Below are 16,247 nucleotides of genomic sequence, written 5' to 3' on the forward strand. Positions count from 1 at the left end.
AAACACATTAATGTGCTTTATTGGGTTTTTTTGTGGTTTGAGTTATTCCCTTCATCTAAAAGACAAAATGTCATCCAGCACAAAGCAGAGAGATCAGTAATTATTCAGAGATGATGTGAGTCATTTATAATGGGCATGTGGTGAAAACGTGCTTCTTTACCAAAAATCTAACATTATCAGATAATCAAAGTGTATTTAATTGAATTTTTTTACAATGTGGTGTGTGCCAGCCCCTATTTCCAATCCATTACCAGTCATTCATTGCTCCCGAGGGGCAAGTGGTATCAGAAATGTGTTTCTTCTTTGTGCATGTGTGAGTCCATTTGGGAAATGCAACATCTGTGTATACTAGATCAGGGTTCCCCAACCTTTTTTCCACCAGGGACCGGTTTTAATGTATGCATTATTTGCATGGACCAGCTTTCTAAGTGTGGCAGATAAAAACAGCAAAAAAATTATCCTATGGCTACAATCTGGCATATTAACATTGTGTATGTCATTAATGTGCATTGTCCCATGTACTATAACATAGGAGTTGTAATATACATCTATTAACAAGCTTATTGGTGTTCAGTGGGACAGGCGAAAGTTATGTTGGAGAAAATGCGGTAGTTCATATATTAATTAATGTTTCTGTGCGGCCCGGTAGCAAATGCGTCACGGACCGGTACCGGTCCCCGGACCGGTGGTTGGGGACCACTGGTCTAGATGAGAGCTAGTATGTGATACGCTTTTAGAAAACATAATAATTGGCACTGTGTGTGGCCAAAACTAGATAGAAAATAGGAAAATAATACTAAAAAAAGAAAGCAGCTAAAGTCCAAAATAGAGCAGAGGTATTTGTGACCTATTTTTAAAAAATGTGTGATGTCAGCAGGAAGTAATAACTTCAATGCCGGGTGAGCCAACACATTAAAGGAAGTTGACCATTTTGAGAAGCCAGCAAAAAAGGTGTTGATTTAGGTCTTTTAATGGTGATAAATTATACAGCAGCGGCAGTTGTATCCCTCTAATCACCACAACTTCAAACTGATTGCTCTCCTGGATTCAACATTGACAACGAACTGTACATTAAGAGGACATCATTATCACTATATTTTAAATTAAAGTAGACTAAAAGTTTAAAGTTCATGCTTGTGGATAATGTACAAATTAATCTACATACTGAGTGCAAATACCAAATATAATACTCAGCTCCACATGGACACTGGACACAAATCACTTCTACATGAAGCCAAAGAAGTAGTCAAATCAGGCCAAAACGTGTTCGTATCTTTCAGCATACAGTACAGTACAGTTTAGCATGGTGGAACAGGGGTTAGTGCATGTGCCTCACAATACGAAGGTCCTGAGTAGTCCTGAGTTCAATCCCGGGCTCGGGATCTTTCTGTGTGGAGTTTGCATGTTCTCCCCGTGACTGCGTGGGTTCCCTCCGGGTACTCCGGCTTCCTCCCACCTCCAAAGACATGCACCTGGGGATAGGTTGATTGGCAACACTAAATTGGCCCTAGTGTGTGAATGTGAGTGTGAATGTTGTCTGTCTATCTGTGTTGGTCCTGTGATGAGGTGGCGACTTGTCCAGGGTGTACCCCACCTTCCACCCATGTGCAGCTGAGATAGGCTCCAGCACCCCCCGCGACCCCGAAAGGGACAATCGGTAGAAAATGGATGGATGGATGGAGTACAATCCATTGAAGCTGTCCTCATTGCAAGGTATTAATGAAGCATTTAATGGCACAAAACAAAGCACTCTGATTTTGAAGTCCATTCATTTGTTTCTGTGAGACCACCTGCTAACAGTTTATCCCTCTACATTTGATAAAAAATGCTTAACCACATTTATTTAACTATAAGGCACACTTAAAATCCTATAATTTTCTCAAAAATCCTGTGCGCCTAATATACAGATTATTGCTGGTTGTGCTTACCGACCTTGAAGCAATTTTATTTCATACATGGTGTAATGATAAGTGTGACCAGTAGATAGCAGTCACACATAAGAGATACGTGTGGACTGCAGGTTGACGCCTGTTCTTAGACTTAGACTTACACACAGAGGTGGGACCAAGTCATTGCTTTGCAAGTCACAAGTAAGTCTCAAGTCTTTACCCTCAAGTCTCGAGTCAAGTCCCGAGTCAAGACAGGGCAAGTCCGAGTCAAGTCCAAAGTCAAGACTGGAAAGTCTCAAGTCAAGTCCCAAGTCCTGCATTTTGAGTTTCGAGTCCTTTCAAGTCATTTAACCACAGACTAATATATTTACACAGATTGTGTATGCTTTTAAAACGCTGTATTTATTTATTAAAACAAGTGCATTTGAAATTGCAGGGAAAAAGATAGTGCTGACATTGCACTTCAAAATAGCACTATTAACCAGTCATTTTAAACATGTAACTCATTCCTTTACAGAATAAACACATTTGAAAAAAACAAGTGCAACTGTACTTATTTGCATTGTAACTAGTTCCACAGCAGTTTCTGTCCTGTTCTTACCTTATCTCATTGATCTCATCTCATACTGTATGTGTGTTTATGTGTGTGTACACATGAAAAACATAACAAATATATGAACATAACAATGAACAGAGTTGTACTTTTTAGATGTCAGGACCCTATGCAATATGTACACATATTCTTAATATAGTATACATTTTAACTGACCTTTATTTGACTATGTTTGTCTTTTTGTAGGTGGCTAAAATACGCGGTGCTGCTGACCGCCGTCTAACGTTACGTTACTGTGTGTGATACATTGACTAACGTAATGTTACTGTGTGTGATACATTGACTAACGTAATGCTACTGTGTGTGATACATTGACTAACGTTACGTTACTGTGTGTGATACATTGACTAACGTAACGTTATGTATAGGTACCTCATGAAACCCTGCTTAAAAAAAAATCACTTGACAAAAAGTATGAATAAGGTAGCAAACTGCAGTGGACGCAACAGATTGCCGTGTTTGCAATGACGTTATAACCATAGACATCTTATAAGTAGACGCAGCATTGGTTGCTGTGACGTGAGCAATTTGCCCGCCATCTTGAAGTGCTGATGAGGAGCCGGCGAGCAGCCTAAACTGACAGTTGAAAGGTAGAAAACAAAGATGGTGTTCAGCGTTTTCCTGCTCAAATGAGCGGACTGTTGAAAAGAGGAATCGGGGGATTACTTTTCACAAGTAAGATTTAACATTAACGTACTATTGGTTGTATTTTATGAAAATAATATTACCACAGAGTTGAGAAGGATCAAAGATCTTCAATATTTGTATGTGAAAATCACAAAGAAATCTTCTGGGGGAGGATGACGCCCCTACAGGGGTTTGGTTTACAAACTTTCAGCCCCACCTAAAACAAAATTCACCAGCCACTACTGATTATGATGCATTCTCATTTTAGGCAAAGTATAAGACAATACTTTCTTAACAGTATAATTGTAACCAGGAATCAGTCTTCAAGTAACAATATTCAAATACTAACATTGTTGGGTTAAACAGAATTTGGTTTTATTCTGAATCCAGTGAAACAGATTGGTGGTTTTAGCTGATATGAAGACTTTCAGGTGTTTATATATGTTTAAGTATTTGGCAGACGCTTTTATCCAAAGCGACTTACATAAAATAATACATATAAAACAATCACTGCAAACATTATCATTTAAGGGAAGAATGTAATAGAAAATATCAATACAAAGTGTCAAGACAGAATAAACTCTCTGCTGCTGAAGCAACAGAGATACAGTCTATAGGTCCCTAAGATATATAGATATCTAATGTATTCATACATTGTTTATGTAGGATACACGCATATGTATATATAACCTAATCATATTGTTTCTTTAACTTAAAAATAGCTTACCGTTTTTTTTCCCCTTCTCTGGGATTATATTCCCAGTTTTGATCTCGGACGTCTGGTCACTTATAGCGTATAAGAATATTATATTACTGTTAAGCAAACTATGAATAATAAAACACGCCAAAACATGTGTCTGTTACACACGTATGACAAAAAAGCGCGTGAAAATCAGTGGTATTCAGTGAGGTAAAATGAATTAAATGCGCTGACAGTTCATTGCTCCTGCCAAATGAATTGCACTGAGTGGAGCGGATCACCACTCCAAGATGGCGGCCCCGCGCCTCGTCTGCGCCAGTAGGCAGTAGCGCACTATGCTGCGTCTACTTATAAGATGTCTATGGTTATAACGTTAGCAGTGAGTTTGCAGCCTCACTGATTTAACTACACAGCAAATAAAAGTCACGTTACTTAGCCAATAAACGTTATCTTACATTCAAAACTTACCCTTCTTTGTGCAACTTCAAATGTCGAACGAAGTTGGAAGTTGTTGCGTCTCCGTCTGTAATATTCGAACTGCGTGATTTGCATACGGCAATTCGTTTTTTGTTGACCAAGTCGTAGTTTTTATACCCGAACGAAACCAACTTTAACATAATTGTTTATCACTGGCACGTTGTTGGACCAACTCTTGTTCATTGGTTGTCCTGCAATTTGATTGGATGAATGCTGTGTGATGAAAACAACGTAGTTCTAATTTGATTGGCTGTTGTACTGACAGCACACCAGCTGACAGGACTAACACGCTGATAGACAGACGAAGAAAATGAAAAATACGGAGCGCTACCAAATAACTTTTTAAGCTTTGGATTTTGGGGAAAGTGGCAAGTCATGTCAAGTCATGTCAAGTCAAAAGGCTCAAGTCCAAGTGAAGTCACAAGTCATTGATGTTAAAGTCTAAGTCGAGTTGCAAGTCTCTTTACATTTTGTCAAGTCGAGTCTAAAGTCATCAAATTCATGACTCGAATCTGACTCGAGTCCAAGTCATGTGACTCGAGTCCACACCTCTGCTTACACAAACTTTAATGATCCACAAGGGAAATTGTTTTAAATTGTCCAAAATGATTCCCGGGCGCAGCCACCGCTGCTGCCCACTGCTCCCCTCACCTCCCAGGGGGTGATCAAGGGTGATGGGTCAAATGCAGAGAATAATTTCGCCACACCTAATGTGTGTGTGACAATCATTGGTACTTTAACTTTAACTTTAACTTTAATAAAGGACGCTAGCTAGCAAGCCCAAAACTTTAATGTTTCATTGAGAGTATAGAACATTACACACAACGCTCAAAAATCTGTCAAGATGTTTTAGTACAACTTTAGTAAGCTACGAAGCCGCACTGCTTAATGGAATGTTAGCGCATTGCGGGTACTGTAGTCAGACGTGCTGTGCTTCAGTCAATCAATCAATCAATCTATCAAAGTTTATTAATATAGCCCTAAATCACGAGTGTCTCAAAGGGCTGCACAGGCCACAGTGACATCCTCGGCTCAGATCCGACATCAGGGCAAGGAAAAACTCAACCCAATGGTCTACAATGAGAAACCTTGTAGGGGACCGCAGATGTGGTCCCCCCTGCCCCCCTTCGGGCGACCGGTGCAAAGGACGTCGAGTGGATCTACTTATTATTGCATTCAGCATAAGAGTATTACAAACCCAGTTTCCATATGAGTTGGGAAATTGTGTTAGATGTAAATATAAACGGAATACAATGATTTGCAAATCATTTTCAACCCATATTCAGTTGAATATGCTACAAAGACAACATATTTGATGTTCAAACTGATAAACATTTTTTTTTTTGCAAATAATCATTAACTTTAGAATTTGATGCCAGCAACATGTGACAAAGAAGTTGGGAAAGGTGGCAATAAATACTGATAAAGTTGAGAAATGCTCATCAACACTTATTTGGAACATCCCACAGGTGTGCAGGCTAATTGGGAACGGGTGGGTGCCATGATTGGGTATAAAAGCATCTTCCCAAAAAATGCTCAGTCTTTCACAAGAAAGGATGGGGCGAGGTACACCCATTTGTCCACAACTGCGTGAGCAAATAGTCAAACAGTTTAAGAACAACGTTTCTCAAAGTGCAATTGCAAGACATTTAGGGATTTCAACATCTACGGTCCATAATATCATCAAAAGGTTCAGAGAATCTGGAGAAATCACTCCACCTAAGCGGCATGGCCGGAAAACATGAACGTGACCTTCGATCCCTCAGACGGCACTGTATCAAAAACCGACATCAATCTCTAAAGGATATCACCACATGGGCTCAGGAACACTTCAGAAAACCACTGTCACTAAATACAGTTCGTCGCTACATCTGTAAGTGCAAGTTAAAGCTCTACTATGCAAAGCGAAAGCCATCTATCAACAACATCCAGAAACGCCGCCGGCTTCTCTTGGCCCGAGATCATCTAGGATGGACTCATGCAAAGTGGAAAAGTGTTCTGTGGTCTGACGAGTCCACATTTCAAATTGTTTTCGGAAATATTCGACATCGTGTCATCCGGACCAAAGGGGAAGCGAACCATCCAGACTGTTATCGACGCAAAGTTCGAAAGCCATCATCTGTGATGGTATGGGGGTGCATTAGTGCCCAAGGCATGGGTAACTTACACATCTGTGAAGGCACCATTAATGCTGAAAGGTACATACAGGTTTTGGAACAACATATGCTGCCATCTAAGCGCCGTCTTTTTCATGGACGCCCCTGATTATCCTCCTAAGAACCAGCATCCTCTGCAGTGTTTGTTTTTGGTGTATTTATTTTGTCAGAGTAACAGTCTGGGAAAATTAGCCCTGTTATGCAAAACAGAAATGTCCACTGCAGAGTGCATAGCTTCTCAAGAGTTAGAGTTAGTAGAAAGAGGAGAGAACACTTGAAGATTGAAATATGCGTGAAAAAGTAGAGAGCATTATAATTCATCACAGATCTTAATTATAGACTTCATCAATATTTATAGTGGCTGATTTTGGTCCTTGTATTAGCTCTGCAGACATGCTTTCCTACACTTTTCTGCTGAGAGCTCACAGCCTGGAGATGAAGCTGTTAGATAGGGCTGCAACTAAAAATTATTTTGAGAGTCTATTAGTCATCAACTATCTTAATGATTAGTCAACTAATCAGATAATAAAGCGTACACGTATTTCATGGCTCTAATTTTTCCATCGACTTCTAACTGCAGCTCAAGTTTTTTTAGGCATGTGATTACTGACAAGAATGAACAATTGATTCATAAATATGTATTTATACTGTTACGTCTTTAAAAGAAAAGCATTTTGTGATTATGTTTAAAAAGCTGCACATTGGTATATTGAAAAAAATACATAAATACATAAATATATATATATATATATATATATATATATATATATATAAAATTGTATCTTTGATTCTTTCTTAAAATATTGGCTATTTAATAGATTGTATGTTTAATGCTATGATACCTCCACATTGGTGCCTGTCTGTCTGTATGTATGTACGTAAGTGTATGTACGTGTGTGTATGTACGTGCATGTATGTAAGTGTGTGTATGTAAGTGTGTGTATGTATGTGTGTGCACGCGCGCTTGCGCGGTTCGCATTTGTTATTGTGCCTTTTTTACGAAATTGCAAATTGACGCAGCTTTAAAAAGTACTTGGATGGATGTAGACAAAGTTTAGCTGGCTGACTTTGGCTAAAATGATAGTTAAATTAATTTTTCACACTACTCTGTCTCACACGTGTTATCTAGCTAGCAAAGTACAAGCTAACACTCTTACCGAGGGTGAGACCGCGTCCTCCCTCCAGATGTCTTTCGCTTTAAATGCTCGGGTATCACAGATGTGCTGCAATAAAAACAAGGTCCACTTTGCAAAATGAGCAAGGTATTAATGTTTTTAATAAGAATAGGAGGAAATGTACTCACACTTTACATGTTATCACTGGCGATGTTTTTGCAAAGTGGTGGCGCGGAAAACCACAAGTGATGACGTCATGACTATTGTCCACAAATGTAATTGTCAACATTTAAAAATATTATTGTCAACATGTCCACGAATCTTTGCAGCCCTACTGTCAGCATCAGCTGTTAAATTAAAACAAGTTTTTGTTGTCCCCTGCCGTGCTCACCTGCACAATTACCCTCTTCCTTTTGTTGTTTTGCAGCCAGTGTTGATGTCTACAGGACACACTCCAATGTACACCTCTGCTGTTTCCACGCTGGTAAGAGCACCGACCTGTCCGTAAAGCCGCAATGTTGTCAGCATCATCATCGTCATCACCATTAGTCGTCATCAGTCCGACGGGCCGGTGTGTTCATTTCCTGTCATTTTCCTGTCTCTGCTTGTTCACTCACAGATTAATATGAGATGATCATCCATCATTCCAAGATATTTATCTGTAATATGTATGAGGTCATCTTTTTGGCATGTTAATGCTTTTTTATTTAAACGATTGCTTCAGTTGAGTGCTCTGTGAATTTGTAATATTGCTGCAAAGAAAAAGCTTTACAATTCACCGTCATGTTACATTTTCTGTAATTTGTCATCAGCAATCATGCCGTGAAGGAGAAAGGTAGATTAGGTAATACGGAATTGTTATGAAACTTTTTTTAAGGGCATTTTACTCTGGTTAGCACATTCAATACAAAGATGTCATGGCGAAAACATGTCAATCCGCACTAAAGCACTTAGAGCCGGTCTATTCAACGGTCCCAGGGGCCAAATCCGTCTCGAACCCGAATTCAGTTCAAAACTAAAGAAATTGGATACAATTCCTAATAACACTAGAGTGCACCTGTTGTATAGTGGAACTTGCACCACTGTAAAGACACAGATCCTTGCATTGACATTTTAACCTTACTAGCAAACATAGAACCCTAAGGTCCAAACTTGTGATTTACAGAACTGAGGTGTTCCTCAAAGCACCCTTTTAAGTCCTCTCCTTTTTGGCATTTACAACTATTTTTTTTGTAATGTGATTTATGTGTTAAGTGTTGCTGTAGCTTGTTCTTCAGGTGCAGTCAGTAGTCATTTGTTCAACTTCTTTAGTTCCTCAAGGTTCCATTTCAGGTACCCTCGTTTTAATCATTTGGGTTATTCAGCTGGTGTCCTGCGAGTTTAGTTCAAAAAAACTTGTGAGAGACCCACATTTTTGCAGCAGATTCTTAAAAACACTAGAGATGTGTCATAGAGTTGATCTGTGAATAGTAATAGCAGAGGGCTCCTATAAGTGACAAAATAAATAGACCAAAATCAAATGTCTACTGTAGAGGACGCTGGTTCTCCGAAATGTACAAATTACCACTAATAGTGAAGAAAGATGCCTGTATCCCACATCCTTAGTTTTCTAAAAATGTGGTCCCCAAAACAATTTAGTTGAACATCCCTAACTTTTAGCAAAGATGGAACAAACGTTTCCTTTTTTAAATGTCACTGTGGTTTAACAGACATATATATATATATATATATATATATATATATATATATATATATATATATATATATATATACACACAGTATATAAATAAACCTGTAAGTGTCAGTGTTTAATCATACAGTAGCATTTATGACCTTAAAAGTTAAACCTAATTAAACGTTGTCATAATCAGACAGGTGGTGTTATCTCATTAATTGCTCACATAATCTGATTTTGAAAAAAAAAAAAAAAAACACTGAGCATGTCGCCTTGAACACCTGAAGCCACTGCATGCATACACAGAAATGTATTCCACTATGCAAATGCATGCTTCTACTTTCCCCCACAATGGTTTGGCAAAGAAGGCACTGTCTCAGTGATGCATTGCAGTATGTGCGTGGGCAACCGTTGCAGCTGGTGTAGTACTCGTTGTGTTGATCTGTAGGTAGGTGGTGTCGTCAGACTGTCGCTTTATTGCGTTAATGGCGCAGGGCTCGCCAAGCACCCAAGGCCTCATTGATTTACAGGTAGGAGGCGCTCTTTGGGAGCACTGCAATGCTTTGGAAGAGTAAGTACCGTAAGAGGAGTTGCTTCAGGTTTAAAAAGCACAATCGTTTCGTGGAACTTCAATATTGGATATGAGCTGGTGTATAATTTATCATCATGTGATCTAATAGATAGTGGTCCCGCTTGAGCTGCAGTTATTGGTTATTTTAGTAATTAAATAATCAATTGATTAGTTTACTTGCTTAATCGAGTAATCGGATAAAACACTCTATAGCCTCAATGTGTATTTTAGGGGAATTCTTGAAATAAACAACAACACATTGTCTGCTTGCCATAACCTTCATTCTTTAAAAAAAAAATACACATCATCATCATTCAATTTGCACTTTTATTGTGTGTATCAATACAAATGTAAAATAAAAACTCTGCAGTCCGCTGCCATACAGATCGCAGCACACACATGCCACCGCTCTCATGTGCCCACGATTGCAAAAACGATGGGGGGGCGGGGGGGGCGTGGTTAAGAGGGGAGGAGTATATTTACAGCTAGAATTCACCAAGTCAAGTATTTCATATATATATATATATATATATATATATATATATATATATATATATATATATATATATATATATATATATATACATATATATATATATATATATATATATATATATATATATATATATAAGAAATACTTGACTTTCAGTGAATTCTAGCTGTATATATATATATATATATATATATATATATATATATATATATATATATATATATATATATATTTATATATATATATATATATATATATATATATATATACATATATATACACATATATATAAATATATATATATAATTTTATTATATATATATATATATATATATATATATATATATATATACATATATATATATATATATATATATATATATATATATATATATATATATATATATATATATATATATATATATATAAATAAGAGAAATACTTGAATTTCAGTGTTCATTTATTTACACGTATACACACACATAACACTCATCTACTCATTGTTGAGTTAAGGGTTGAATTGTCCATCCTTGTTCTATTCTCTGTCACTATTTTTCTAACCATGTTGAACACCCTCTCTGATGATGCATTCTGCTTCGTCTCCTTGTTGTGTGCGCAGTTGTGCACTGCACTCTCTAAAAGCCCTCCATGTTATTGTCACATATGCATGTACAGTAGATGGCAGTATTGTCCTGTTTAAGAGTGTCACAACATTGCTGTTTACGGCAGACGAACTGCTTTACGGTAGACGGAAATGTGACTGCTGTTGTTGTGTGTTGTTATCGCGCTGGGAGGACGTTAATGAAACTGCCTAACAATAAACCCACATAAGAAACCAAGAACTCGCCCTCGATCATTCTACAGTTATAACATGATTGGGCAGGCACGTTGCTTATATTGTGGGAAAGCGGACGTGAAGACAGGCTGTCGACACATCACTCAGGTCCGCCTGAATTTCGGGAGATTTTCGGGAGAAAATTTGTCCCGGGAGGTTTTCGGGAGAGGCGCTGAATTTCGGGAGTCTCCCGGAAAATCCGGGAGGGTTGGCAAGTATGAAATAAACCAAAGCTTTTTTCTGATCGACTTAAACGATTTAAGTAAATCTGCACGAATAATCTATTTTAAAAAAAGCTTCGATTATACACTGTTGCTTCGATTAATCGTTTAATGAGTGTAACTAATAAAAATGTATCAAATCCGGACAGCATGGAGTGCCTGGGTCTTTAAATACACGGACATAGTTTCCGCATGGGCGCTGCAATAGTGTGCACATGAGAGCGATGGTGTGTGTGTGTGTCGTGATTTGTGTGGTGGCTAACAGCGTAGTAGCACATGGAAAAAGTGCATTTTCAATGTTGATGATGTGCATTTATTAGCAAAGAGAATGAAGGTTATGGCAAACAGAAACATATTTTTTAACGGTTTTCCTTAAAATATGCATTGATGCTGTAAAGTGTGATTTATCCACTTACTCTATTAAACACACAAAGAAATGTAGTATTACTAATCAATAGCTACAGCCCCAAATTTAATCCATTACTGTTTCAGCCCTAAGTTTCATCGTCATATTGACCAAAGCAGATGACCGGCCTCTTACACAATGTAAATAATGTATTTTTTACTAGATATTTTGGGAACTTTAATAGGTACAATCGCCCCGTTTAATGAGATCCAACAAAGGAAATGTAAAGTAAAAAGTTAGTGCATCATATCACAAACTGTCACTGATTGTTATTTAACAACAAATAAAATCATAATTATCGTAATTTTCAGACCATAGGGTGCACCGGATTAGAAAGCACACTGCCGATGAGTGGGTCTATTCACATTCATACAAAATGTACAACAGATTATAAGGCGTTTAAAGGGGTCATATTAAGATTTATTTTTTCTACATTTAAAACACTTTGTTGAGGTCAAAATGTGGCATGGATTATGTTTTACAGACTATGACTGTCTGATGCGTCGTTTTGTGGGCGGTCTTATTTACGGAACTCCACCTTAACAGTGTCTCCTCCCCGTCATCTTTGTTGTACTGGTAGTTTTAAGCGCTTCCATAGCAAGTCCACTGACAGATATAAGTTAGAACTGTATGCTACTTCGTATTAGAAATGGCAACAGGGGAGGATGAATACCCCACAACAAGAGGATGGAGAAAAAGAAGGAGCTTATTGACTACGGCGTTGGCGCGAACAAGAATGGCGGACACGTGCACATTTTAAGGACTTATGCAGATCTCAAAAACACATCAGCAGGTACCAGAAGGTAAGAAAAGTTGTTTTTCTATAATAGGTTGAATCAAAACGCCAGATAAAACATCTCATAATAGGTGCCATTTTGGGGTCTTTATACACACACCCTAATAATACCCATATGTTGAAGGACAATACGTGCGAATAAGGTAGCCGTAATGCACCGACAATCCATATAGCGTTGCGGCTTCATAGCTTACTAAAGTCAGACTTAAACATTTTGACAGACTTTTGACCATGTGCAAAGTTCTATATTCTAAATGAAACATCAAAGTTTTGGGCTTGCTTGCTCGCATCATCTTGCAGTCCACACATATCTCTTATGCTTTACTCGTACTTTAACCTTTCTTCTTACTCAGGGTTTTAACTATTTGTACACGTTTTATTATTTCTGGTGGCTGTGGTCTGGTGACCTCCTGGTGCAGACGGCTCCTGTAATAGTGTTTCTTCACCTGACTCCTCTGTACTTAGCCATGCATTCATCTGTGTGTGTGTGTGTGTGTGTGTGTGTGTGTGTGTGTGTGTGTGTGTGTGTGTGTGTGTGTGTGTGTGTGTGTGTGTGTGTGTGTGTGTGTGTGTGTGTGTGTACAAAAGTACATTAGGGACATAACAATAAAGGGCATTAATGATAAACCACGGTAAAATGTCCGCCGTTTAATATTATCATAAAACTGTGATTGATAACCAGAAAGTAAAGCGCACAACACTCATTTTGACTTTATCATAAAAATCTAAATAAAAACACTAAAACCTTTAAAAATTTAAAAGGAAGAAAATATATATGTAAACACTCCAATAAAATAATCTCCTTAAGGGGGTCATATTATATATATATATACTGTATATATATGTTTTCTTTTAATTTCAAACACTTCCTTGCCGTCTACATAACATAGAATAGTGGTTTGTTGGTCAAAGTTTTGCATAGAATAAATTATGTTTTACAGACCATCTTCAAGCCACTTTTTGACCGTCTCGTTAGGATGTGCTGTTTAGTGGGTGGTCTTATTTACGCGCCTCCATTTCGACTGTGTCTTCTCCCTATCAGCCATGTTGTAGTTTGTGAGTGAGTGTTCAAATGTTCCTTCTGCCAAGAAAGTATATTGTGTGTCTATTTTATTTTTTAAATAAAACTTGGCTAACAGATTTCAGCGTGTGTATAAGTGCTTTTTCAGTACATTCAACATAATAACTAATAACCGTGATAACTTTGGTCAGAATAACAGTCATAGTGTCATATCCCTAATATACATTGTACGCTGTATTATCCTGAATTTATAAATAATTAAAGTCTTAAGGTGAATTTTATGTGCATTTATGTGGCCAAAATTGCCAATTTTCAGAGAGAAGAACATTTTTGGGGTATTTTTTTTGGTTGAATCAATTTGCGAGGTTTCGACTTCTGAATCTTGAATACGCGGCAATCGATTGTATAAATATAAATAAATTACAGTAATAACTTTCTGACAATGTCAAACTAACAACTGAGCATTATCTTATGAAGGGCAGAACTCATTAGTTTCACAATAGCTCTTTGTGAGTGTATTTTTTAAACACATTGGAGGTGTTCAACTGAAAACACCACAACATGCTATTAGTACTACACCTGCAGAGCTGCTAGCGAAAACCAGCATGCAGCTTTTTTATGTTACACTGTCTTTTCTTATGAAAAGAAAGGCAAATCCGTTTGGATCGTTTTCTGTGCAAAGCATCCTCAAAGAAGACTGTCAACCCCTTCCAGATGTGTTTGACATGCATCTCTAATTCCTGCCTTCTATATCGTTCCCCCAAGAGCTCTCTATTATACCATCCCCTCCTCTGCTCTGCACTCTTGTCTGCCCTGTATCTGCTGTCTGTCTATCTTCATTTTCCTCGTCCTCCTTACTTTTCTTTAATAAATGTTTAAAGATGTCCCTGCAGCTTCAGTGTAATTACTGTGCGGCAGCAGTCCAGGTCCTCTGGGAAGGAGGAGGTTAGAAGTATGCATGCAAAAAGAGGGGGGGTGAGTGCTTCTTATGCTGTATGACTGACAGAAGATAGATAGAGAGGGCCTTTCAGTTAGAAGGGGGTGACAAAACGAGATAGGTAAGACTGAGGGGTTTTATCTAACAAAATTAGAATGTTGGCTGACAGCTTGTCCTTCTGCATGTCCTTACATAAATATGATCAATAGCTTTGTTGCTGTGTGTACTGTAAATACTTTATTTCATGCCTGTCAAGCAATAGACCATACGGACAAAAGTATATGGCCAAGCGATCGCTGCATCTATACAAATCTAAACAGGGAGAAAATGTAGTTGATATTTATATTTGGTCACTGATGCTGGCTCACAAATGTCTCTTCTAGTTCATCCCAATCGTGTTTGATAGGGTTGAGGTCAGGGCACTCAAGTTCTTCCACACCAAAACCATCCAAGTAAGCTAGTTAAAACCCTATTTCAATCATGCTGGATCAGAAAATTGTTTTCCTGAACTGTTCTTACAATGCAGAGAATTGTCAAAAAAGCTTTTGGTAAGATAAATGTTAACGATTTAGAGGGAAATAGGCATCGGGTCTAACACTGATTGATTGATTAATTAATTAGTAACTTCATCAGATACTATATAGTGTAATGTATCTACTTTCTAAATGAATATTGCATATCATATATGGACCTGATTGTCTCACTGTGAAGCAAATTTTAATCAAATCACGACAATCATGAATAATTTCAATGTGGTAAAACGTATTGTAGTATACCCAAGTGATTGCCCAGAGTTGAGATTTAGTATCGACTATATATTTTATTAATTGCACTCACGCACGCACGCATATATATATATATATATATATATATATATATATATATATATATATATATATATATATATATATATATATATATATATATATATATCCATCCATCCATTTTCTACCGCTTATTCCCTTTGGGGTCGCGGGGGGCGCTGGAGCCTATCTCAGCTACAATCGGGCGGAAGGCGGGGTACACCCTGGACAAGTCGCCACCTCATCGCAGGGCCAACACAGATAGACAGACAACATTCACACTCACATTCACACACTAGGGCCAATTTAGTGTTGCCAATCAACTTATCCCCAGGTGCATGTCTTTAGAAGTGGGAGGAAGCCGGAGTACCCGGAGGGAACCCACGCAGTCACGGGGAGGACATGCAAACTCCACACAGAAAGATCCCGAGCCCGGGATTGAACCCAAGACTACTCAGGACCTTCGTATTGTGAGGCAGATGCACTAACCCCTCTTCCACCGTGCTGCCCTATATATATATATATATATATATATATATATATATATATATATATATATATATATATTTATACAGTATATATATATATATATATATATATATATATATATATATATATATATATATATATATATATATATATATATATATATACAGTATATATATATATATATATACATACACAGACATACATATAATCATATATACATATATATACACACATATATATGTATATATATATATATATATACATACATATATATATATATATATATATATATATATACACACACACATATATATACACATTTCTATATACACACACATATATGTACATGTGTGTATATATAAACACAGTATATATATGTGTGTATATATATATGTGTGTATATATATATATACATATGTGTAT

General features: G+C 37.3%; 1 protein-coding gene across 3 annotated transcripts in view; it reads left to right on the top strand.

Moving 5' to 3' along the window:
• Window positions 1-16,247, top strand: part of LOC133607596 (disks large homolog 4-like) — a 184,656-nt gene that overhangs the window by 122,704 nt on the left and 45,705 nt on the right. For all 3 annotated transcript variants that reach the window (XM_061962379.2, XM_061962377.2, XM_061962378.1), the window contains exon 3: window positions 8,005-8,061. In XM_061962379.2, the coding sequence (XP_061818363.1) occupies window positions 8,005-8,061 (57 nt within the window). The remainder of the gene's footprint in view (window positions 1-8,004; window positions 8,062-16,247) is intronic.

Source organism: Nerophis lumbriciformis, linkage group LG09, assembly GCF_033978685.3.
Source record: "Nerophis lumbriciformis linkage group LG09, RoL_Nlum_v2.1, whole genome shotgun sequence".
Lineage (NCBI taxonomy): Eukaryota > Metazoa > Chordata > Actinopteri > Syngnathiformes > Syngnathidae > Nerophis > Nerophis lumbriciformis.